The 26,527-nt window shown below is 43.8% G+C and overlaps 1 protein-coding gene across 5 annotated transcripts in view; it reads right to left on the bottom strand.

Annotated features, from left to right (window-relative positions):
• Positions 1–26,527, bottom strand: part of LRRC7 (leucine rich repeat containing 7) — a gene marked incomplete at its 3' end in the record, with an annotated part of 104,731 nt that overhangs the window by 16,864 nt on the left and 61,340 nt on the right. The window contains exons 12-20 of one of the 5 annotated variants that reach the window (XM_082484308.1): positions 25,404–25,473; positions 23,392–23,491; positions 22,541–22,665; positions 16,705–16,905; positions 9,860–9,982; positions 7,865–7,976; positions 7,462–7,642; positions 4,814–6,491; positions 2,889–3,038 (exon numbers count right to left, since the gene is read on the bottom strand). In XM_082484308.1, the coding sequence (XP_082340434.1) occupies positions 2,889–3,038; positions 4,814–6,491; positions 7,462–7,642; positions 7,865–7,976; positions 9,860–9,982; positions 16,705–16,905; positions 22,541–22,665; positions 23,392–23,491; positions 25,404–25,473 (2,740 nt within the window). Of the gene's footprint in view, positions 1–2,888; positions 3,039–4,813; positions 6,492–7,461; positions 7,643–7,864; positions 7,977–9,859; positions 9,983–16,704; positions 16,962–22,536; positions 22,666–23,391; positions 23,492–25,403; positions 25,474–26,527 lie in introns of all 5 variants that reach the window. The other 4 variants (XM_082484310.1, XM_082484309.1, XM_082484311.1 and 1 more) reach the window with 4 other exon arrangements.

Here is a 26,527-nt window from a genome sequence, read left to right as displayed (position 1 = left end):
CATTCTGCCCTGTTTGCCGCACGGCCCCACGTAACCCTCACCCGGACAGGGGGGTACCTCACCTGAGACCAGGGCAGCAAACAGCTTCGAAAATGAAAAAGTACAACTGCAAAAATTTCTCCTCTGAGGAGCAGTCAAAAGCAGCGAAGAAGAAAGGCCGTCGTCTCTGTGATGGGCGTTGACCCTTCCAGAGTCACCCCCAGACCCGGCTGCCCAAGGCTGGGCTGGAAAGCCGCCCTCCTCCCTGCCAGCCGAATTCATCATCGGCCGTGCCGGGTGCCCTCGCCAGGCAGAGACCCGGCGGGCTCCGGCGGCAGCTTCCTACGGGGCCTTCTGGTTTTCCTCCTATGCGATCCATGTGAATACGCTGGTTATTCCTAAAGGGAGCCGCTACTGTACACTTCTGAGAATGAAGTGCACCAAACCATACGCTTCTTTTAAAAGAATTGTGAGATGGATGCCAAAAATTGAAAGCACTCTTCTGCAAAGTGTTTCCTTCGTCACTGCAGACAACGCTGTGCCGCTTTCATAAGCCACTGACTAATCTGCAGAGGTGAGTTTGCACTCCAAATGGAAAGAGAAAAAACGTAGAGGGTGCTTTCTGCTTTCTCAATAAATAGGAAAAATCTGTGATAACAGGTTTTTCTTTTCATTTTCTGCAGTAAAATGAATTTGTCTACTTGTAATATTATTCATTCACACGGCTTGGACAGACTGCAAACAAACTACGTATCTGTTAAGTCTCAGTAAAAGATGAAAAGCAGCAGTTCAAACGTTTTATACATGGAGTAGAATCAATGTAATAAGCCTTCTCAAAATAAGTAATTGTTATATTCGATTTCCTGATCTTCCACTGGACAATTAGACCTCACTCATTACTCTCTTGAATCTAGGCCACAAGAACGAGGAAGAAGAAGAGGTAAATATTAAGCTGCTGTGGCCTGGATTCATTAAGAAATGCAAAATCCTTTCGAACACGTGAAGGAATAAAATTAAACAATACTAAACATTCAAATTATTTGTTCAACAGTAATTTTTCACCGCTTTCCCAACAGTACAGTAAGAGAACACACCCCCTTCATGCAGTTCAGCGTCACATTTTATATGGGTATGCAGCAATGAAATGCTGGTGAAAAATAAAGCAGAATAATTCACATAAGATCACACCCCAAAACAGGTCACCCTAAACAGTCCCATGAATTTCCTCAGACATCCATACATTAGTATCCATATTCATCTACAGCCTAAAATTCTTAAAGTGACATATAATACCTTAATGTGTGTAGAGAAATAGAACCATTAGTTGGAGTTGGTGTCAAACGGACTTCTTTCAAGGACTTGTGACAACAATTAGTTTATACTCAAATAGACAGACAAATTCTTTGAAATAAAAAAAACAGTATGACCAACACCGGCAAGCTGTCTGTGTCCAAACACACACACATCTGTGGTTAAGATTTGACCTAGATGTCATTAGCTGAACAACAGAGAAGCACACGCTAACATTAGGACTCGCTTAAGCCCAGGGACAGCTGGACGGGAGGTGTAAATGAGGCGAACAGTGTATGGAAAGTAAGTTACAGCAGGAGAAACCTGACAATGATCGGGGGGTGTGTGTGTGTGTGTGTGCGTGCACTGTGAACCTAGTACAGCTTTGCTTGGAAATCCAGTGTACGACGCACGTGCCGGTATCAGTAAGCTAAGCGGTGCTAAGGTCTGTCTGTCCTCCGGCCAACCGGCACAATCTGCTCATGTTGCCGCCATTAAATTCTCTTATTCTTCTAAACAGGCTTGGATCTAAACTCTTAAATCGGGCACTGAAGCCCTCCTTTGGGAATTTCTGGGCAGTGCTGCCTCGGGAGCCGAGGCCAGGGATTGCCTGGGAGGGGGCCAGCTGGCCTGGGCCAAAGCGTGCCCGAGGCCAGGCCAGCAATTAACAGCGCAGATGATCCCATTTCAGCGCCTGGATGTGTGCTCTGGTACCCTTTAATTACTCGCAGAGATGTTGCTAATTTGTACCGACAGCTACCGATGCTAATGCAGCACGACCCTTAAGGATGCTCGTCGCTTGTGGCACTGCCGTGGCCCCCTGCCACGCCACGCCACGCCACGCCACGCCACGCCACGCCACGCCACGCCACCCCAGCGGTGCCACCGCTCGCAAGGGTCTGCAACGGGCTGCTGCTGCGGCTCCGCTGCGGCCGTGCGTGACACGGGGTAAGGGCTCAGCATCTCCTCTCTGGTGCTCTGAAAATACTCCGGCAAGGTCCCTCTCTGGCTTGTCATATGTGCTTCTTTCCATCAAACCTTTGGTTGTGTATAATTGTGTGTGTATGTATGTTCTGATCAACAAAATAGCACTAATAGCTGTAAAACAAATAGTAAAAAAAAAAAAAAAAAGAGAAAATTATTTCCTTTCTATAGGCATTATGCAACAAAAGTTTAAAATTAATCTAGGTGTGGCAGACATATAATCAAAACTCATCAATTATTACAGCGTACCCAATTAACATTCATATGTTAAAATCCCTATCTCTTGGAGCCTATTTAAATGCATATTAAACATTTCCACATTAATTTTCCTAAGATCAAACAGTCGCAAAACAAAACATGCTCCCCATTTCTGTGCACAGATTAAGTCATCGAGAAAACAGAATGATCGCATCAGTTTGGAACACGAGAGCAGAAAGCAGTAATGAAAGCCACGTGAGCTACTTCATCCAAAAAGCAAGATTTTTGAGCAGGAAAACCGTGTTAACATCATCTTTGCTTTTTGGATTGCGTATAGTATAAGCATGAATAGTAGGCGAAAGCTAAACCAGGAAAAAGCAAGGAGTATCGTTAATTTATTTCATAACGCTGGTATATGCTGGCTATCCCATACTTACTTTCGGTAGAGGTAGCTCTTGAAGCATTTGGTTTTCAAATTTAGATTTAGGCTGCAAGTTTAAAGTCATGCTTCTGCCGGCATGCATTGCTGAAAACCCTCCAGAGTGCAGCATGCCAAGGCTAACTGTGTTGTGTTTGTAAGCAGCGGTCTGAGTAGAGGAAACAACCACGTGACAGGATATGAACACACATGCTCATCGAATTAAATATCACACATATATGGTTAATTTCACAAAGTTTTAGTTTAAGCAAACGAACAGTACCAAGAAATAAATAGCTTTCTGAGGCATGCACTGGGTCACACGGAAGCAAATACATTGCTAAGTATACATAAAATGGATACCATAAAAGACTTCAACGCTGACAGCAGATGAAATATGTTATCTGTTGTTTGAAAACTGCAGCATATAACACGGTACAAGGCTTTATTTTGCAAATACGGCCAAATTTTGGTACGTCTGCGCAACCGTGGACGGGCCAGAAAACACGGATCTAGCATAAAAGGGCACCAAAGGCAGAGGAAAAACCCCAAACGAGAAGGGTCTGCCCCAGCCGTTGAGCTTGGCCACTGCTCCCTGGCTAGCAGCTGCCCCCGGGGGGCAAGCTTTGGTCGGGCCGGCACACGGGTCCTGCACAGCCCGGCACCTCGCCGGCCGTGGGCAGAGGGGCACCGTCTTCTCCCGGAGCAGCTGCGGCGTGGCAGGGCCCGGGCGGTCACATCCCCACCAGGCAGCCCAGCTTCTCGGAGCTGCGCTGGTCCTGTGCCGCCAGCGGCTAGGAACCACCTCGCTGGCACCTGCGGGGATCGCTACCAACTCAGCTTAACCAGGGAAATTCTCCAGTCTCAGCCTGCAGATAAAGTCTTTCTTAAGCAAATATACATCGTAAACTAAGCGTAAAGATATTTCTTAAACGAACAACACCTGGGAAGTGTTTATTTCCACCAGAAATGTCTCTAATTGGGGTGCGCTATTTTGCCTAGCTATTATGTAGTTTCCAATCAGTTTTACACAACCTAAGGAAAATAGCTGAAGTCAGGAAAAAGCTTCAGCCTTCAAGCCCGTTTTTTAAGCTTTACCCATTTGACCCTCAAAGATATTTTAATGCGCATCACATCTGAGCAACTGGAAGGTAATGACTATATTAACACCAAACTCACGAGTATCTAGCATAAAATAGTTTCAAAATGTGTCCGTATGCCTAACTTACGCACTTGACAACAGTAATTTTTCACAACCACTTCAGATCATGAAGTAAATCCGATTCATGAAGTAGGCGATTAAATAGTCGAGATCATTACTGAAATCATGCACTATAGCACTTGTACGGTTTTGTATAGAAGGCGAAAAAGCGTAACTTCCTACAGCTAAAAGGAGGAATAATCATATTCCTTGTTAAAAACAGTGGCAGTGTATATTTCAGAGTTAAGAGACACCTTTAAATCCCCTCCACTAACAGCGGTATGAAAGCTAAAATACATTATTTTCCTTTTTATCTGTGACGTTTTTCTTTATTGCCTTTTACTGCAAAGACGTATCCAACATCTTTTTAACGCTCTCCGATCATTACTGAAGCAGTGGACTTCAGCAGCACGTTCACATCTGTTGCTAAGGAGAGATTTTTATGTTTGGTTTTTTTTTTTTTTTTTTTTTTTTAATTATTTCAGACAGTGCTGCAGCGGTTACTACATCAGTAACGTGCACCGTTACTCGTGCAGAGCCTCTTTATCCCTCATTCACCCGGGCACCCCTCACTCCGGCTGCTTTGGAGCACCCCCAGACCCCTTTGCGGGGCCGGTTCCTCTGACACCAATGCAGGAATTTCATTACTGGGAATTCTGGTGGTTACCACTGTACGTGCAAATAGTTTGAAATACCGAAACACACAACTAAAGGCATTAATTGCAGAGAAATGCCAAACATACCCTGTCTAACCTTCTAGCTTCTATATGTCTAAGTAGCTGTTGTCTCCAGTCAGCGGGCATTTTAGCACAGCTCTCATTTCCCTTCACAGGGGTAGGCCTTGTCTTTATATCACTGTTATCGGAAGGCTTGTCGCCATAGTTACCCAAGTTATAGTCTGACGGAATCTTTTCCAGCAGAGCTGCCATTGTAGGCCTCGCTGAAACCGGCCTGGTTTGGGATGTGCCGTAACTCTCAGTACTGTAGCTTCTTGCCGACAAGGGCCTCCTTTGCGTAAGGTTTTTGACTGGAAAGCTCCCAGTCTGGGCTTTCACTTCTTGGTAGGAAGGATGCTCGTCTTCGTACCTGCCGTTCCTCTTGAGGAACTGAGACTCAGAGACCGAGATGCTGCTTTGGCGCTCCACAGCTCCTCGGTAGGGAGGCCTGCCATACCTATCGCTGGGGGGCAGCTCGTGGGGCTCGCTGACCCTCCTGAACATGGACATCTCGGTGGAGCTGGCCAACGAATCCGCTCTCCTCAAGAAGCCCGGCCGAGCCCCCTGGCTCGCAAAGGGGGCACTGACCGCCTCCTCGTTCACCGACGGCTGGGAGAAGGAGAACATGGGCTCCACGGGGGGGTAGCCGCGGTACGCCCTCGGGCTGACCAGTTCCTGGGGCAGGTTTTTACTCTGCTGGGGAATGTACTCGGGGTTGAGCTGGAAAGGCGGCGGTAGCCTCTTCTCCGCTGTGACCTCCACTGCTCCCTGCGGGTTGAAGCTTTGGTCGAACTGGTAGACTTTCTTCGTGACGGACGGCTTCTGCTGCGGCTGCACCTTGACGCTGCCGTAGGTCAGCAGCTCGTCGTCCAGCATGGGGACCGACTGGCTGCGGGACATGCTCAGCATGCCGTGCTCCGGGCCCAGCAGCTTGTCCACCCTCTCGTGGGTTCCTACAGTATCGTTACCAGATGCATAGTTTTCTAAGGGTATATTATACACTTTGTATGTACCAATGTCTATCTCATCGATACTTTGCGACTTCTTAAATTTGTTAGTTTTTAAGTCCCTCATCATCGGATTAAGCCGCTCCGTACTCTTGCTGATGGAAATAACGCTTTTGGAAGGATCTGGGCGACAGTGGATATGGGAAAAGACGTTTGTGAGACTTCTGTTAGCATTTGAATCGTGATATTCCCATGCTATTCCTGGCGTGAAAGTGCTAGTCATTTCCGGAGACTCTTTGATATGGTCTTTCCGCTCAGGCAAAGGGCTGGTGGTGGGGGTGCTTTCCAGTTTGGAAGGAAAAGCTGTCCTGTCTTCAAAAGGACTAGGGGTTCTGGTCCAATTTTGCCAAGGATTGGGAGGAGGCACTTCAGATTCGTGTGTGTTTCTGAGCGTGGGCTGCTCCAGCTCCAGGGGAATGCCAACTATCCTGTCTTGTCGAATCAACGGCCTGCGCCCGTGCGCAGATGTGCTTCTAGATTTCGTGCTCAGGAGGGGGTTAGCACTGGGGTTCTCCACCGTGCTCTCCTCTGCGACGAACCCCGTGTTATCGTAGTGCGAGCTGTCGTTCCAGCTGTCGGCGAAGGTGTCGCTCAGCGGGCGCCGGTCGGTGCGCGGCGGCAGGTTCCCCACCGGAGCCGATTCCCGTTGGCTCAGCAATGGCTTTGTTTCAAGGGGCTGCGGAAATGACTGTGCCAGCCTGCAAAACCAAAACAAAGCGAAACAAGATAAAATGCCCTCAATTACAGCACATAAGCAGTCACCAGAAAGACGCAATTGTAAAGCAATTTAATATTCTCCCATCTATACGCTGGCTTTGGGATCCTACTATGGGATGTGCACCTTGTGCCAGGGGTTTGGCGTGAACGGCTGCAGCAGTTTTTTGCACTGGAGTACAGATTCTTCTTAGAGAAACTAAGAAGTCAGCCAAAAGTCCCGGGTGGCTCAATGCTGTGCTCATATGCATCCCGCTGAACCTATTTTCCTGCTTTAAAAATAATCTTCTACATGTGCAAGGGGAGATTTTTTACACTTACATTATTATTTTCTTAAACAAAACCAGCAGATTCAGTTTGTGCGTGTTCTCACCACCAAGATTTTACGCACCTCCAGCGAGCAGGCGCCAGCCTCTCTTTAGCGGGGAAGAGCCTGTGGATGGAACTACGTTCGGTGAGTAAGGGCAGGAACAGACAGGGCAAGGTGTTCCTGGTATGGTACGAGAGTGCTTTCAGGTTGCTCATGGCCAGTGCAAATTACAACTTTCAGAGAACCACGTTGTTCTTGGAGGTCCAGGGCAGAGTGAGGCTCAGGACAGCGATAATACGAGACACACACGTTCTGCTATCTACGCGAAACTACAGCCAGCTGCAGCTCAGGACCACACAGCGCAGAATAATTGCAGCTCAATTACTAGGCACTTTTAATGCACGCTTATAGCACGTAGTTGAAAAACCAGCTGTAGAATTACTGACGTTCATGGAGTATGAATGTGTGGCCAACTCTGTGCAGCCCGGGCTTTGAATAGCTACGCACACCCCTGCAAAACTGGGGTAAAAACATTGTATTTTTTAAATTGAATGCCTGAACAGATAGCATAGGTTGGCTGTGAATGTATATGACAACGTAAGACAAAGGGCAACCAGAAGCCGTGTTAAGAAAGATGATCACACCTGTTTCCCCACAAAGAGTTATTCACCGCTTCTTTAGCCGTTGGCTGCAAGGACCCCAATTTAACATGCGCGTTGGAGGACCCTGAGGAAGCCTGGGAAGGGGAATAGTCTGAGTAAGTGCCTGAGGAAACGCTGTTATTCAGACAATGGATCTTATCTGCTTCAGACTCATCGGTCGATTCTGAAACAAAACACACAAACATTTTCAGGAGGTGGTACTTGAAAACTAAACTCCAGAAAACTACGTTTTTAAATTGAGGCTATGGATATGTACATACACGTGCACAAATACGCATGTAATATGTTTTAAAATCAGAGTGAAGTGCAGAACATCCTAAGTAGTGTGTCCGTCTGCATACAGTACATATGCTTTAATCCAACAGGTTGTAAGTCAAGTTAGTACCTTTCTTCTCTTTACCCAGCAGAACAAGTTTGGGTGGGTACAACGGAGTCTCTGGCATGGAAGGACGAAGCTCTCCTATCCTCATCTCACTGGCAGGATGTCCAAAGGCATCCTGAGGAAAATAATAACGTAGAGTAAACATAGGAAACAGGATCCACTTCAAACTACAGCGAACAAACATGTCACAGCCTTCTTTTCACAAATGTGACAACACACCAAAACCCCACCATACGGGTAGCGTCTAATCATGCTGATTTGTCAGCTGAGAAGTCTAATTAGTCCTACATAAATGCTTGGAAAATTTATGATGATGTGTTCATTCTGAAAATGTGGACAAAACAGATGGAACTTGCAAGATACATCAAGGCCATGTAAACATTTCTGATGAAGTAAAGGTCACAAAAATGCAAGCTGCCAGTAGAAATAAATACAAATTCAGAATAAACAATTACTTCTTAGTTCAGGAATAAGTATCCCTCATTCATTTATTCGTGGCACAAGTCCTTCCATAGATTCAACTGTCCTTATAGCTGTATTTGGTTAAAATGAATTTGTCTCTAAAGAGTTTTTTTGCTAAATTGAAATGATTCAGATTTCATAAACTTCTCATTGACCTTCAAAGACTGCCCTGAACAACTGGTTTGCCGTTCTAGCCGGCAACAGGATATATATGGAAAATAACGTGAGTTAACACAGTGGAAAGAAAGTGAGATGTAGTGTCAGAAAGAGATATCTGAAATTAGGATATTTAAATTACGCTTCTAGGCTAGTTAGGGGGGAATGAAGACACAAGCAGGGAATCCGTGGCATTCCTTATCCCTGGAAGAAAGCTCAGCAATGAGAAAGACGCTGACCTGAAAACAGGCGTCCTGAGACAGGGTAAGGGATGACACTTACTGGAGAAATGAAACTGGTAACCCTGCCCTCAGGAGGGGATCTAAGGGAGCTGGAAGAATGAGCAATACTGGAAACCCACTTTGAGGGTGTTGGTGCACGGGCTTAGGGAAACGTAATGGGGAGGGACCGGGCGGAGATGGGCACGGCGACACCGGGAAGTCGTGCCAATGCCCATCAAGGTCCGGGTGGGCAGAAGCACGAGAAACACGCATCGTCTCAGAAGCGAGAGGATAAGCTGCGGTTTTGTAAAGAGGATGGAAGTTGGAGGAGAGGATCTAGTAAAAAAGAGGAAGTTTTGGAGAGATATTAGGAGAAAATCAGTAATTAGTAGTATAAATGAGGAAGGAAATGGTTAGGAGAAATATATTTAGGAGGGAACTTACACTAGCGGAGACACTATGAAGACCTCTGTGTACCCTGACATTTTGTTGTTAAAGGTACTCCAGTGATTTTGCACAGTGAAGCCAATAAAGGAAAGTGATGTAATATTTGGTGAAACAAATTCAAATGGAGTACCAAAACCAAAACCACATTATTAAAATGTAAAAAGCTACAATATTTTAAAAATTTACTTGCTTTTATTCATAAGCAGAAAACTTTCAGAGGTTTACTCTCCTTTAGCTACTTTTTGTAGTAAGAGTGGAAACAGAGATTTGAAGAATATAATTCTCTTTACACAACAGATATTTTAATCCTTCTGCATTTGGTGTTCTGCTGGAGGCAGTACCGTACCCAAACAGCAAAGAACAGGTATCTTCACAGCCCATTTAATTAACCCCCTCAGTGCTAATGTTTAAGCAAATATAGCTACATTCCGATTCTTACACAGTGTAATATATTCAAGACTTTAAACTACTTCAACATGCAGAAGATGCTTTGCTGTGTACGGTATTTCTTCCATTACAGTAGTGATGTTCATACAACTTAAAGCGAACAACAGTGCAACCTCATTTTTCCAGTGCAGCACAATCATTTTCCAGTGCAGTGTGGCAAACTTATGCAAAACCACTGTTGGGGAAATAAAAAAGTGCACAGCATCCGCAGAGTGTGAAATGCTCCACCTTTGAAGCGCGGTGAGTGTTAAGTTTCTTGTTGTACCTCTGAGCTTTGTGTATGCTCTTCCTTCTCCTTCCTCTCTGGGATTTCCAAAGTCGATTTATGAGCGTTGTCTGTATCAGACAGGTGACCCTTTTGCAATTCTTTATTTTCTCTATCTTGAACCTAGAATCCCAATATTGTGCCATGAAACTTCTGAAAGTTATAAAGCTTAAAATAAAACTACCTGCTGCAAGACAGGAAGAACCAGCAGTTCCATTTTTGACATAATGATAAACACAGATTTTTATTTCAGGTGCATGATTTTATGAAGTTTTCTATGTCACTTTTTTTTTTTTTCTTTTAGCCCCTAATGCAGCTATTCCAACAAAAATCAATACACTTTCAAAAGAACTGGTTTGGCATTTGTGAATATGCCATGAAAGTGAAATATATTGTAAAAAAAAACCCAAATCATATTCTATTTAATTCTACTCTGTTTAAGAGGACCTTTTTTCTTACAAGCCCAAGAACAAAAAGGTCACTAATAATAGTTAAAAAAGTATTATTAATAGAACCAATTGCAAGAGCAAAGGGAAGAGATAAATGCAATTGTGCCGTGTCAGAACCTATTCCTCAGGACTAACCAGAGAAAGAAATAGGTAGAGGACAGAAAAATATGGTGAGCTGTTTCCCAAGAGAAAATACATGGTAAAAGCCTTTAAAATAACTGGGGAAAAGAAACATCGCCAATTATTCATGCTGGCAACACAAGAACATCAAATTATAATCTGGAGAGATGGAATTTTTAAAATAACCTAACTCTTAGAGTCTGCTTGCAAAGACTACAAAGCCGCGAAGAGAGCAGACCGGGGCTCTGGGCAGACACAGCACGCACAAGGCAGAGGATCGGGACCATTAACGATGGATCTATTGCAAAGGAATAATTAAATATACGTAGAGGGTTGGCAGCACTTCTAAAGTGGAGAAGGCTACGTCAATGTGAAGAATGGCAAGCTGGCTATAAAGAAATGGAGAAGTAAAGAAATAATGTTACTCAATCCAGATTTTACTGAAACTTTAATGAAAGAATAAAGGAGATCCCAGAAAGGGTAGGAACAAACGCAAGCAGATAGCTCTCATTATCCCCAGATACAGGCAAAACTAACCGAGGCATAGGCGTCTCCCCTCAGAATCAGTTAGTGCTGTGGTTTTGTAACGAAGCCTCGCTCAGCCACTTACCACGTTACAGTCTCCGCACACAAAACGGCGGCACTTCCACCACTCAGCCCGGAAAGTCAATATTTACAAGTCCCACTAGATAGTCTTCTCCTAACAAAATCACAAAACAAATTCTATCTGAAGCTCAGCACGTGAAAGGGAGACACATGGATATTTTGCTGTCTAAGCTAGCCATTCTCAACCGGATCTAAATAAAATTCAGTCACCGTCCAAGAATGCACTGCGCGTCACTCCAAAACATGGGATTATCCCAGAAGAAAGTGGAGTGGAGGATCTTCCACCTGCTCTTAAATCTCTCCCACTCTCGTGGCTGCAGTGGCAGCTTCCAGAAAGGCCGGTTTCAGTAGCCCTTAGATGGGGAGGTTGTCCCAAACAGGATGTTAATACACCACGTAACCGGACCGGTGAAAGGAAAACTCCTGAATGCAGATACGGAATCTGAGAAAGCGGAAGAACGAAGAAACCCCCCTCCACCTCCTGCCTGCGGAGGGGACACAGCAGCCAGCCCAGCCTTGCAGCGCTGACGCAATGAGCTCTCACCTTTCCAGCTCCAGCCCGCAATCTCAGACGTACGACAGAGCTTTAAAAGGAGACTTGAATTTGCTGATTCAGTGACATAAGTACATGAGGAACAGACCGGGGCAGAAGTAGTTTTTAGGACTCCAAAGTGGAAACACATAGTAGATACTGGAAAAAAACTGTCATGCGCAGGTAGGGCATAATGACTGTTTCTGCCACGTGCCTCTTTGCCTTGCAGTCCTGCGGGCTGGCAAGCAGTCGGAGAAACACACGTGTTAACCTTGCCTATTCAGGCCATCAGAGACGCAGCCAAGGGGATGCATCCCAGGACTGACCAGAACTACCTATCACCAAAGAAATCAAAGTTAGAGATCCTCAGCCTGCAAAGATGTACTGTAGAATGAAAATTTCCATTTCCAATAGTTTAATCTCAGTTTAATCTCAGACGGCTAAGGCTGTTAGCTGACAGTCAGGATTCTGGAAAGATCAGCTGCAGATGCTTATCTGACGACGCGTCAGTCATGTACTGCAGAGGATGGGAGACCTTCTAACATCATCCTCAGTTACAAACCATGGAGCGGCTCTTGTCCAACTCTGTACGCGGTCATCAGTGTGAGGAGAGAAGTCTCAGTGTTGTGTTGAGTTAGGACACCCTGGTATGTGAGTTGCACTTTCTGTGCTCTCCCACCTCTGGAGGAAACAGCTCCTGTCGCTCCCTGTCTAGACGGAAACGCACCCAACTGCATACATCTCGCCGAGGCTGCTGCCGACGGAGAGAGTCTCAGGTCTTTTGCAAAAAAGCCACTTCACGGTCCATCAAACATAAGCCGGGCCTACCTGTTGTGCGTAGATGAGTTTGTACAGCGCCATGTCCAGATGTGCAATACCGCACCTCCTGAGTCCTCGTGCAGGTGGGGGCAGACAGAGCAGTCGCCTCAGGGGGGTCCAGTGACGCCTTGGACCGATTCTATGGAAGGTAGGCTTTATCTTGGAGGCAGCCCTGAATAATGCCCCTCCAGTCCAGACACTTAGATAAGGTCAGGCAGAAGTCAAAGTAACTCAAATTGAACTTTAAGACATTTGACATCCTATCTGAAGAAAGGTCTTTTGTGAGTCAGGCCTCCAGATGAGTAAATCATTACCTCCTTTCTCCTTTGACTAGAAGGCACCAAGGCCATAACCTCAGTAAAGATCTTTTGTGCCATGGAGAATCCAAAACCTCTATAATGAAGATATTTCTGACTCCTGATAAAATATAGGTAATTCTGTTGCAAAGAGCTCATCAAGGTATGGGCTTAAAGCAGACGCAACCCAAAAATCTTTAGGACATATTCCTCTCCCAGTCCAGAGAGACCCTCATTGTGCATCTCATTAGTGGAAACAGCTCCCACAATAGACACATCGACTGACTCAATTGAAGCCAGACATCCTGGGGGAAATAAAAGCGCGTAAGTCTTCCTGGAAAGGCAAGATGATCTTTTAAGACAGTCTCCGAAACTTCCACTAAAAACAAACCAAAAAGAACACTCTTCTCCACCTCAAAACCCCCACAACCCAAACCCACACAGTAACGAAGTTGGAAGTTAAAAGGAAGGAGGTCTTGTTTTGACTGAGATGAGCTGAAGGTCCCAGAAGATCCAATACAGCTGGGGCGGTACTTTTCCAGCTGTAAGCACTAGCATCTGCATCAGATTGCTCAAGGAACAACTCTCTCTCCTTTTTACACAGTATTAATAATAACCCTGCTAGGAATGAACACAAAGGATGGAATGCTGTAGGGGGGACTAGAAAAGACTTTTTTTTAATCCAAAGTTGAGAGTTATATCCAGTATTTCCGGTTTATTTGTCGATCCATCCATGTCAAGAATATTAACTATAAAGATCTTAATTGCTGATTTGTGGTATTTCCCATTGGTCCCCATGGAAGGGCTACACAATGCACTAAGTTATGCCAGACTTCTTTTTGTCAAAAATGCACATCTTTCAAAAATGACTTAGGACAATGAAGAGGTTTATGTTAATTGATGCTTAATTAAGAAATTGTTTGCTTATTATAACTGAAGGTGGAGGATGATACAGGGGATTTGAAATGTAGCTTGTTACTCATTTCAGATGCTCCCTTTAATTATTTAGAAACAGTTTCGTGAAGAGACATGTGTAAATTAATTGCAGGAAAACCCAAAAGAGATCAGAAAGGAAACCAGCTTCTCTGGCCTCTGAGGATGCAAAAGCGAGCATTGCACCTGAAATTGAATTACCTCGTTATTAGAAACTGTCTTCAGTCTAAATCTATATCAGAACACACCTGCATTTTCAAACTGTATTTTAACGTGAGGCTTGAGATCATGTCTCCTAATTATCTGAAAAGCAAATGGAGCTTAATTATGTTTCATTTAATGTGGTACAACCGAAATCATGCTAACGGTATTCACAAAATCATTCACACTTTTTCTGCAGCTTCCCATACCTCTTTATCTTCATGCAGGAAGCCAAAGAGAGAGAAATGTGTACACCATCCTGCTTTACAGCCATACAATCTTCCCAGTGTCATTATTTGTATGAATGACAAGAACGCGTTTTTCTTTTCATTAGTTGATGAGACTAGTCTTGACTAAGTACCAGGGAAATTAAAATCTTGAAAAGTTCCACCATCTTCACTATTACAATAGAAGATGAAAAATACATCTTCACTGATATGATGGAAACAGTCATTCGCTCACATCGGTTGCTTCTGGTAGAAAATTAACTAGGAAATTGCAATCACATTATTTAATTGCACTTCAGGAATTACCGCAGGGTCTTCAGCAATTCAACTATTTTTATAGAATGCTTTTTGCGATACTCATGCAATTAACAGTTCATGTACGTTCACAGAAAAACTAGACATGATTATTTTTCTGCTGCAAAAGTGAAAGCGTTTTTATCAAAGAAGGAAATTTGCCTTCATCTTTTTCCGTGTTAGAACCCAGCATGTGGTCACACAAACATTTCGGAGTAACTGTAGTACTCTGCGGTGTTGCTGCCAGTTACTCTTTCCTTCCACCTCCACAACGGAGGCTTCACTGGGCCCTGTGCGCTCACAGGACTCTGCTGCGGCTCAGTTAACTGCGATGTTCACATTTTAGTTTAACTACTTAGCATTTAGTTTAACAGCAACGAAACCAGTAGAGCCACCCACTTCTGAAGCCTGTGTCACCAGACACAGCCACGACACCGACCACCTGATGTCTTTGTCAGGACAACATTGATTCAAATTGCAGATAGATAACGTGTGTGTGTTCACAGCAGGGATAATTAAAACCCACAGAAAGCCATTAAGAATATTCAAGTTCAAAAGCTAGATGATACAAAATAAATTGTATGTATTCAGCAACAATAGCAGAACATGTCAATACTCATGCCACAAGACAGAAGTTGGTTCAAAGGCCAGATTTACGCAGTAAGAAAGAATTTAATGAGTAAAAAGGAATAATGGTGGAATTTAAGAATTCAGATTTAGATAAAAACATGAATGATTTAACTTAAACAGTTTAGTTTGAAGCACTAATCGAAACTGAGCCTAGATTTGAGGAAAGTCATCTGAAGCCATCTTAAGAAAAATCTTCTTTTTTTATTTTAAGAAATGAAAATGTTTAACTGTAAAGAAACCACACAGTACTGACAGAGCAGCTACAGTGACTGTGGAATATTTAAGAACAGCCAATCTGTGTTAAGGAGATGGGAAACTGAGGAAGAAAAGTTCACGCATACATGACTAGCCAGAGACAGGGATATTTCAAGGACAATGACTTTATCTTAATGTTTAAATAACAGAGGAGTGAAAAGATAATGCGATAATTTTTTTTTCCTCATTTATTTCTTTTGAACATTAAGACTTCAGAAAGATTTTCAAGAACGCTGGTATTCTTGTAGATCTGTCCAAGCTTATAAGCTATCGGTATCGGAGGAAAGCTATCGGTATCGGAGGAAAGGCTGAGAGCGCTGGGACTCTTTAGCCTGGAGAAGAGAAGGCTGAGGGGAGACCTTATTATGGCGTACAAGTATCTAAAGGGTGGGTTGAAGGAGGATGGAGCCAGGCTCTTTTCATTGGTTCCAAGTAACAGGACGAGGGGCAATGGGCACAAGTTAGAACACAGGAAGTTCCGTTCAAATACACGGAAACAGTTCTTTACGGTGAGGGTGACAGAGCACTGGCACAGGCTGCCCAGGGAGGTTGTGGAGTCACCTTCCCTGGAGATTTTCAAGACCCGCCTGGATGCAGTCCTGAGTAATGTGCTCCGGGCAGTCCTGCTTTAGCAGGAGAGTTGGACTAGATGATCTCTAGAGGTCCCTTCCAACTCTGATAATTCTGTGATTCTGTGATTCTGTACATATTGCCAGGGTCAGAGATTTCCCTTACTTATAAATTGTGCCTGCACAAAGTAAGTCGTTAGCGGGAATGTTAATGAGCAGACGCCCTCTGAGATCAAGCCTCAGGTCTGTGTATCAGCTTCGCAAAAGACGGCGGTATTTAGGAATTTACCTTCCAGTGACCGTATTCACATTAGAACAGAAGAGTTCGTCACTACGCACACCGAGCCGCTGCTGGCAACCATGCTCAGGGCTAGGTTCGGCAACTCGCTGCCAGCCGCTGTTCGGGGGCGCCTGAGCTGAGGTTCCTCGCAGTCGAGGAAGCACTCCTGCTGGCTTCATTAACTTTTGATAAGGTTAATCGTCTATCTACTACACGTAACGTGAATAGAAGAAGCAGAAGCCAATGGCAGAGTAGGGTCGGACAGAACAAACTGATTTGTCACTAACATATTTGGCACAGAAATACACTTACTTAAGTCGGAGATGTAAATCGTGCTCAGGTCCGTTCTCCTGCTAATATGCAAGTCTCTCATACCATTAAAATTTAGGAGAGTGCTTATATATATCAATACCAAAATTCAGATCGAGGCAGATTTGAAACCGAAAATTCAGACTGATAAACTCAGTAGTATCGGGAAAAACAGCAACTCAATATAAAACTGAATTAACTTTACGGAATGAAACTAGAAACTATTAGGTATGAAGTTCACAGCAGATGCAGAATATCATTTGATGGAGTTATGTTAAAACCCCATCTCGAGCTCTTGAGAGGAACAACGATCCTTTTACATTACCTCCACTGAAATCTCCTTTGGTGCCATGGGCCACTTGTGCTCATACTTTTCTTTCACAGTTTGTTCACTGTTGGCGGTTGGTGTTGAGTTCTCAGGCCGCACTCCATGGCTTGTTTTGCCCACCAGATTTTGAACTGATTTTACCATATTCTTTAAATCCTCCGGGTATGGAGTGGGATAACGTTTTAGATTTATTTCAACCTGAACATTCATAAAAAGAATTAAAGCACAAATACAAAATGAAAACAGCATGCAAACTAAAACCATGGTTACAGTACTGTGGCTAAGTGCAAAATCCTCAAATTGTTAATTAATCTATTTGAGGTAATGTGTTACAGATAGCTATCTTCATGGGTTTCTGGACTGAAATTTGCTCTCAGTTACACTATGTCAACCTATAATGGAATTTCAGTGACATAAAATAATGGATGGGAATGGTTCCCTATAAGCCTATCTTCTACCCTGCGAGAGTATTGTATTTTAATTCTACACTTAGCTTGAGAGTACTGACATATTAAATCACACTTTCTCAAAACAATACTGGTGTAAATGCAGAATTAATTTAGCCATGTTCAGTGTACTGAATTAATCTGAATTATCTCTGGCAGCTGAGAACAGAATCTGATCTACTGGGAGCTATTTGCTCTTTGAGATGTATAATGTACGTACATGCACTCAAGTGTATCTTACTCTTATACAGCAAATAAAGGAACACAGACACAAACCACTACGAAAAAGTCACCCTAAGTCACAATGAGTAGTACTTTAACAGACTGACAGACCTACAGATTTTCTAGAAAACTCCACATTTTAAGCTTACAATTTCTACCACTCAGAAGTAGAAGAACATTGTATTTCCCAAGTCCAAAGCAATTGTAATTTGAAGAGAATTCTACAAAAGCTCAGGGTAGAGTGCAGGGGGAAGAGCGGCTGGGAAGGCTCATGGATGACATCACCCCCCGGTATCTGGCAAGACATTACACTATTAATAAATTGCTCTGAGGAGATGGTGCAGCCAATGACCGCGTCAGGAATGATCCGAGCGGGAGAGACGACATACATGATGCTGACCTCTCCTTAGACCTCCCCCACCGTGTCGCAGACATATTTTATCTGCTGAACATCACCCCACACCACGAGAAGAGCTGCTGAGGAGATCGAAGCGTGCATCCAAACAGAGCACGACCTCGGCAAGGCTGCTCGGGCTGCGCAGAGACAATGGGCAGCTTGTAGGACCGTCCCTTGAGCTTGGCCTGCGGCGGACGCTTCCCTCTCAGCACAGGTCCTCTCCTCCCCGGAGCATCTCCTGCCCTCCCCGCTCCGTCCTGCCCGCTGCAAACCTGCCCTGTCTCCACCGCCTTCGTCCGAGCTCTGAAAGATGGTTGTGGCTTAAGCACCACGCTTGGGATTCACGAGGGGAACCAGAAGGCAGCCCCTGCCTGCGGCACGGAGTGCCCCACCAGCCCCCAAGACGCAGTCAGCCGAAACGCAGGAGGTTGTGGCTGAGCCCACCGCTCTCTTTGGGCCTGAATTTGGGGTGGAAATGCAATAAAACCCTTCAGTGGAGTAAAATTACAGCTGCCAGTGCAAGCTGTGCCCGCCAGGATAACTGCTCCTGATCACGCGGCTCTGAAACTTGAAATTGCTCCGCATTTCCTACGCGATAAGTATTTGGAAGCATTTACTACAAAGAAGCTTTTACCTCATCGTGTATGGGAGGTACGCAAAGGGAACATGCTTTTAATAGCTCGCTATTATAGCTGTTGGATTTTATATCCCTAACGAGTAGGAAAAATGTAATTTTGGATTCAAATGAATATGTTTTGTTCATGGGAATATTTTAGAAGCAAAAGCACGATCGATTTGGAAAATAAAACTATACAAACTACTCGCATACAGTTCTGAACCACAGCAGAATAAACACTACGGATAATAGATTCTGACATGACTTTAACATAAAACGTTAAAATGTATGACTATGATGTCATAATAAAGAATTTCAACAGAAAAAATAAAGTCTGTAAAGCATTACTAATGCTCTGGTTGATTTACGGTTGAAAGAAATCATATTTAGACGAGGCCTAATTAGGCAATTGCTTTTTCACAAAATTCAGACCATGATTTAAATGTAAGGTCTACAGCCAAACACAGCCAAAGGTAAAGTCATAGAGCAAATCCAAAAAAACAAGTACCAGTCAAGGAAAAATTAACTGAAAGACTTCCATGAGATAGTCAAGTCATAGACGGGGATTTCAGCAAGAGTTTCATACCACCGTGAGTATTAATATTAAGCAGTGAAAATACTGGCAGCTGTGGGAGGCGATATCCACTAGAACGCAGATATTTTCATCACTGATTTAGACTTATCATTACAGAGGCAATCTGCACTCCCTGTCGATACAATTCTTGGATGTTTAACGCTACATCAAAAGTAGCATGACCCTGAAAAGAGAATTTTCAAAGTTCAAAATTCTTGATGGAAGAACTTGTTGAACAATTTCAATTATTATTTTAACATATAGTTGGCTATAAACCATAATTTTAACCGTGAAAGATAAAAAGTGAAAACTATGTATGGTTTTGTAAAATGCTACCAACGTTTGTGGTTACTGCCTACTGATAATTTAGGTTAACCTTCAAATCCATCCCATAAAGGTCAGGTGAAACTCTGAAAACATACATGTTAAAACCTCCCTAAGACCTACGGCAATGCATCGCTGGAGTGACATGCACTAAGTTCTCCCAAGGTTCCAGCAATGAGCTTTTAGTTCACGTGGTGCATCTAAACACAGGCTGGTCAGCAGTTCGGCCAAAGAACCCTTTACCGCACTGCTATGGTCATTCATATCCAGAGATGAACTGGCATTACTGGGAAAGAGCACGGACGTGCCAGAAGGATGCAAATAAGCATTTCTATCTTATTAATTGAACTTGAGCTTGTTCTTTCATGACTTGGGCAAAAAGGCTGTTTTCCGTGATAGGGAAAAAACCCACACGCACTTTCAGTAGGAAATCTTTTCCTTTCACAGCCTGGCAAGATTTCCTGGGTTTGAACAGTATTATTGCTCTACTTTCAGCTTTTACAAACTACAGGTATTTAGGGGTACCTGGTGTACACACAGTGAGATACGGGAGAGGAGAGATGGTCTCTTCCAGGTACACAGACGGGAGGAAATACCTGATCGGCTCCTAGCTCCCTGCTTAGCTTTTCATTTCATAATTCTTCCCTAAATAAGCAGTAACTATAGCTTCAGCTGCAAAATTTAGTGTTTTGGTCTGATGAGAAGACGTTAGGATCATTACGGAGGAGAGGAACATTGGACTGTAGATGGGAATACGGGAATCTGATGCAGAAACAGACTCATGTGCTACAACACTGGTTTGTACCCACTGTCTATGGATGAGAGGGGGAACAGATAAGAACGAACTCCAGGAAACATATTTTAGTGTTGGACTCTTCCCCAACTACGGAGCAGTGATACAAAGGGGGGACTGTTTAGTTTGAGGAGGAGAAGGCTGAGAGGAGACCTCATCACTCTCTACAACTATTTGAAAGGGCACTGTAGAGAGGTTGGTGCTGGTATCTTCTCACAGGTAATTAATGACAGAACAAGAGGGAATGGCTTCAGGCTCCACCAGGGTAGATTTAGACTGAACATTAGGAAAGAATTTTTCACAGAAAGAGTGGTCGGGCATTGGAATAGACTGCCCAGGGAGGTGGTTGAGTTGCCATCCCCGGATGTGTTTAAGAGATGTTTAGATGTGGTGTTGGGGGATACGGTGTAGGGGAGAACTTTGTAGAGTAGGGTGGATGGTTGGACTCGATGATCCCAAGGGTCTCTTCCAACCTAGACAATTCTATGATTCTATGAAAGGATGAAGACTGTCTTGACCTTCAGATGGCCAAGCCAAGCCGTCAGGGAGAGGTGCGGCCCTGTGGGACGTGCATCCCCTGCATGGTACAGACCTCTCCTTCGGCCGGCAGCACCACCGGCAGCACCACCGCGCTCCTCATGTTCTGCCGCAGCTGGGCTGGCACTGCAGCTGCAACCAGAGCATCCACCACATCCCCAACAGCTCTGCTACAGAGTGCCGGGGACGGAGAGCTCAGCGGACGGGCACAGGCCAGCTGGGGCTGGTAGGTGCTGTTTCTATAGAACCTGAAAATGGGGTCCTGTGTCTTAACCGTGTTTGCCTCCGCGTCTTCCATACAGCGAATGGCAGCGGTTGAACTCAAGTTACAGGAACAGCATTCAGTGGATTAAGGGTTTATTTTTTCTACAAGAACAGTTTACTGAAAGGAAACATTTGTTTCAGTCATTCATAGTCTTCTGAAATGTATTAAAACCAGAATGGCTAGCTAAGTGATACAATCCATATATGACACGCCAATATTTAAAATAACGCTTGCAAATAACGTAATACAATGAAATTCTATGATCTTCAAAAATGCTATCTATTTCTCTGTTAATATTTCAATTGTTTTGCAAATTTGGACAGCCATATTACCCACACTTAAAATTATGATAAGAAGGATAGGACGAGAGGAAATGGGTTCAAGTTATGTCAGATAAGGTTTAGATTGGATATTAGGAAAAATTTTTTCACTGAAAGGGTTATTAAACATTGGAATAGGCTGCCCAGGGAGGTGATGGATTTGCCATCCCTGGAGGTGTTTAAAAAAAGGGTAGAGGTGGTACTTGGGGACGTGGATTAGAAGTGGTTTTGTCAGGGTAGGTTAATGGTTGGACTTCCAACCATTGGTCCCTTCCAACCTCAGCGATTCTATGATTCTAAGTGATGGAACAACATAAAACTCTCTCAGATGCTCTGTTCTACATATATGACTCATAAGCCTGCAATTCATCGGGGGTAAAATTTCAGTTTAATCTGTTTATTGAGAGGCAAAGGTTGCTTTTTGACTTCATTTTACCTAAGCGGGAGAGTCCATGATCTCTGCTTACATGAGTTAGATAAAAATTCCTCATTGGAAAAAATATCAAAAAGAAAAATCCAAAATTTCCATGAAGATCCAAATGGGATGTTAAATAGCTATTAATAATGGTATTGCTAATTTTAAAATGAAAATATGATTTAAGTCTCCTCATGTGATTTTTGTCTCTGGCAACACATTTTACATCAGGTCTCCTACTGCAGTCAAAGGTTTGCAGTGTTTAAGTGTTTGATCCTGGGTAATTGTTTTATATTACTTAAGAAATAGAAATTTTTACGTCATTTAAACGTAGATGATCCTGACAATATCCTTCTAATGATGTAACTGATTAAGGGCTCAACTGAAAACTTTGAAATCATATTAATTTCAAATAAATGGAAGAGGACATTCATGTTTTGATCTTCATTTTTGGTAGGTTACAAAATTGGTGAGAGATGCCCTCTCTGCTACACGCTCCTGCGTAACCCCAGGAAGCCGCAAAGGTCTCGTTGACTTCCACTTTGAGAGGAATATGGCATTCCCTATGTGATCTAAATATTTTGAAAGAACGAGGTGGCTGGAGATTAATTCTAAGTCTCCCAACATTTTGTCTTAATTTTGTCTTTGTGCCAAATCACATTAGGCACCCGACATTAGGGTTCTGGGCCTGAACTGACCTCTGAAATCAAAGTTTTGCTGTCTAGACGACAACAGCAAAAGCAGCAACCGGTAATGTGTACTTCAGGGAGAACAGCTATGCTATTCTTCCTCAACCGCTGCGCTTGGAACATGGTGATGAATACTTTCTGCGTATTTAGAACACAAAAATAGTTCAATTCAAGACCTGTAAGTTGGACCCTGCCCATAATATGCGAAGATCAGAACGAATCAAATAGAACTTACCTTAACTTTCCCTGCATTTTCCTCCTCTTCCTTTTTTTCTTCAAATTCAAAGGCAACAGTCATACGTTGCTGTCTCTGCTCCTCCCACAAAGTAGGGTTAAAACTATCACTGTCTGACTGGAAATCTGCAGTTCAATCGCAAACAGCAATGCACAAGAACAAGTAATTAGTGCACCCAGCAGAAGACTGGAAATGATCTAAAAAGACGTGTTCTTAGTTGATCCTGTAATCGTGGGTTATCGTTTTAAAACAGCTGAGGCGGGGCAATGAGAGTAGTAACTGACAAACCATTACGAACAGAATTTAATATTAAAATTGAAGTGAGGGTGACGGGAAGCAGCGGGGTTTGGGGGCAGACCTGGAGCTGAGGGGGAGTAAGCAAACTCTCCAATTTCACACAGGGGCCAAACCCTCGATTCTGCCCGGCTCAGGGCTCGGATCCCCACGTGTCTGGGAGCTGCCCCCCCCAGCTCTCTCGGCCGGCCCGGTGTCCCTGTCCCGGGGACAGACGCTCCCTGTCCCCACGGCAGCAAGGCAGAGCCCAGAACTCCCGCCCCACGCACACTCAGTCCCCAGGTTCAAATCGCTTATACAAAGCCACTCTTCCGAAAAGTTAAAGAAGTGTTTAAGAAAACGACAATCCGATGGCCCGAGAATAATGGATTTGCAAACAGGATTCCTTTGCGCATGACAAAACACGGACTGCCGTGTGTGCCACCGGCTTTACGTGTCAGAAGAGACACACGCAGAGCTACGGCTGAGACCCCGTCCTCTCCCTCCCTCCGCTTTTTTCCCCAGTATCCGAACGAGCACCGTTCCTGCCGTTGCAGGACCCGCTGGCGGCGGTTTACCTTCATCGCCGCGGGGTTGCTGGGGAAACATGTAGTTAGTCAGCACTCTCTGCTTTGTTTCTGGGTGGGCCTCAGTCTGCAGCGGAATGAGAGCCTTGGACTGCACCGGAAAGGCAAAACGAAGGACGGTTAACTCGGAGCGTGTGTGTTAACCGAGATGGAGTTTTAGCATTTGAGAAACAGAAACCACGGGATTAATGAAAATTCTGTATGAAAATAAACTTCTCTATGGGCTAAACCACGTATTAATCTGGTGGCAATGCCTCCTCTCCCATTCCTCGCTCCTGTAATTCCTACCGGGACCACGCGTGTCAGAAATACCGACGGCCCGTTGAGAGCCACCCCAGTGAGGCAGCTGAAGGAGGAGTGGAACAGGGCTGCAACTGCACAGCTACAACACCCACATTATGGCTGTGACCTGTTTATGCCCGGGCTAATGACGAGTAAATTCCCGATAGTTACTAGTCCATCTGAGGGACAACCTGGCGCAAGACGCTGGAGGCTTTACGTGGAGCCACTCCGAATATTCAGATGTTACGGTGGTGTCCTACTTCAACTGAATATTATTTATTATTGCTTTGCTCTAATGTAGCATCTAGGAGTGATTGTCACAGTGCACAGAATAGAAATTAATTTATGCTATACCGCAGAAAAGCCAAAACACTGAAAAAATATTGTATATTGAAAAGGAAGTGTATGTTCTGTGCATGTTCTGGGCTGAGGAGTCGCGCAATGTTTGGGTTTTTTAACGGAAATCAGAGTGAAAAAAACGAGAATCCTAATTTAACACATCCTAATTTACTCATCATTATGCCTCCCGTCAGCTTTAAAAGCAGAAGAGCAGTGCGATAAGCGTGTGCCAGTGTCAGTTTACTGACTGCACTGCACTGGGCTCTGCTGTGATTTGAGGGCAGCGCTGGATGGAAGGCACCGGCCGGGCGCCAGCGGGAATTTTAGCTGACGCCTGGAGAAAGGAGGGAGCCGTGCGCCTCGGCTCGCGGCGGTTCTGCAGCCAGCGGTGCTCGGCACAGGCGTGCGCACGCCGTCTCCTGCCAAGGGGCAGCAGCCGGACCTGAGGCCCGCTGGATTCCGCAGATGGGTAAAAGGATGGGTTCATTTCCAGTAGCGCAATAATTGGCCCCTGAAGAATTACCCTCATCAGCTTCCGCTCAAGAGGTGTAACGTCTGACCACGGGCATTATTGCAAAGTGAGAGAGATGAAATTATGAGAGTTTATTGAGATTATTAAAAACTGTTAGGTACGTCGAGCGTTTCTAACATTGTACAAATTGAGTTTTTCTCCATTTAGAGTTAAATTATGGAAGTGCAAAACTGTTCTATCCACCAATCCTGGAAAGGACCGAGACTGACTTCAGTTGAACTATTACATTTCTCAGTGTTCATGTGACATAATTTGTTTTAAAACAATCCTCAAGAATATATAGTAGTGAAACCAAACCCCTTGGAACGCAGAAAGGCATACTTAAATTTGAAAGGAACTTAAATGAGAGTTTTCCCCAAAACAAGACTGAGAGTTCTTGCGCATCTTTTACATGTTTAAACTCCCACTGACTTAAACGGAGTTTAAAATACGCAGGAAAGGAAGCATGGCCAGGAAAAGGGAAAAGGAAAAGGAAGACGACACGAATAGAGGCATAGATGGAGTAAAGGATGGGACAAACTAATAACAAGCCTGACAACGAAGTCTTACCTCTTGTATTTGTATTTAAAAAATACTCTCTTTATATTTTTGGCCCTTATTTCCTACTTTTGTAAGGACATAGAAGCTTAGCTAGATGCAAGTAATAAATCCTGCGAAGGCGATCTTTCCAAGTTAATTAACAACAGCCAGGAGCATCTATACCTTGGTACCAAAGTATAAAGCTGGACTGGGAGCAAAGAATTCCAAAATTCTATTACAATCATGTATTAAATTATAGGTTTCATTTACAGCCCTTGCTAAGACCCCTCGCTACTTTACTAAAGAAAACACAAAGATCGAAAGTCCTTACCTGGTTGTCAGAAAGCCACAAAGCTGCAAGTTCTTTAAGTTTGGTAAAAGTGAATGGTAAATTCTTCAGCCTGCAAATAACAAAATTGGAACAACATGAATCCTTCATTTTCACAGCAGTTTCTTTTAAAGATTTCTATGTAGCATGTTTATTTTGATCATACTGAAATTTCTATAATTTCACATCCTTATTTTCTCTCACTTTTTACTCAAATATAATATTTTATTAAGGGCGTCCCACATTAAGAGTGGCATTTGGAATCTAAAACTGACATCATACTCTAAAGGTACTACGGAGATATAGTGTTTTTGCCTCGGCTATAATGTAACCAAAGTTACAGTTTATAAGAGAAAGCAGAAAAAATCTTGGTCCTGGGGAGACTTACAGGAAAGACCTGACAGTTTGTGGTGCAGCTAACAGAAATCCCTTTATTGGACATTTAAGTTTTGGAACTGAAATACTCTAAGATTATTGAAAATTCATGTTTGCAGAACTGCTAGGAAAAAGATTACAATAATATTTATATTCACAGTGAACCTAGATGACAAAACTGAATGAAACAGTAAAAAAAAAAAAAATCAGCATTTTTATTATACAGGTAAACACATTTCCTAAAAGTGATCTGAATGTGGGAATGGGGAAATGATGACTTGTGGAAACTTCATTTCCATTTTTCCCGCTAAGTAATTCTGAACATGTTCTTTTTACTTTTCCCTCCGTAGCAACAGGAGAGGGCTGTCCTGCCCACGTACTGCTACTCTCCCCTCTTCGTGTTACAGGTTAAGGACCTGGAGGACCGTCGGAAGAAAGGGACCGACCGAAGGACTCTCTACAAAGACAAACGCTAAATGGGATCTAACACAAAGAAAAGAGGAAAAACTTTTCTGAGAGAGTCAGCCAATCCCACGCTGCGGAAAGAACGGCTCCTACAGATGTCTTCACTCACACCTCAGATAAATCCACCCGGCGGTCCCCCCCTGCACAGCATCAGGAGAACCCTTTGCCCCTCTACCAGTAAATAACCAACAATACTCCTACAGTCTTCATATTAAAAATCTTTCTGTCTTTCTGGGAGAGAAGCATCTCACAAGCTCTTGTACCCTGGCTTCTATGCAGCGCTTTGA

This window comes from Vanellus vanellus (genome assembly GCF_965231255.1).
Source record: "Vanellus vanellus genome assembly, chromosome: 5".
Taxonomy (NCBI): domain Eukaryota; kingdom Metazoa; phylum Chordata; class Aves; order Charadriiformes; family Charadriidae; genus Vanellus; species Vanellus vanellus.
Note: the sequence above shows the minus strand (reverse complement) of the source record. Positions and strands in the feature narration are given on the sequence as shown.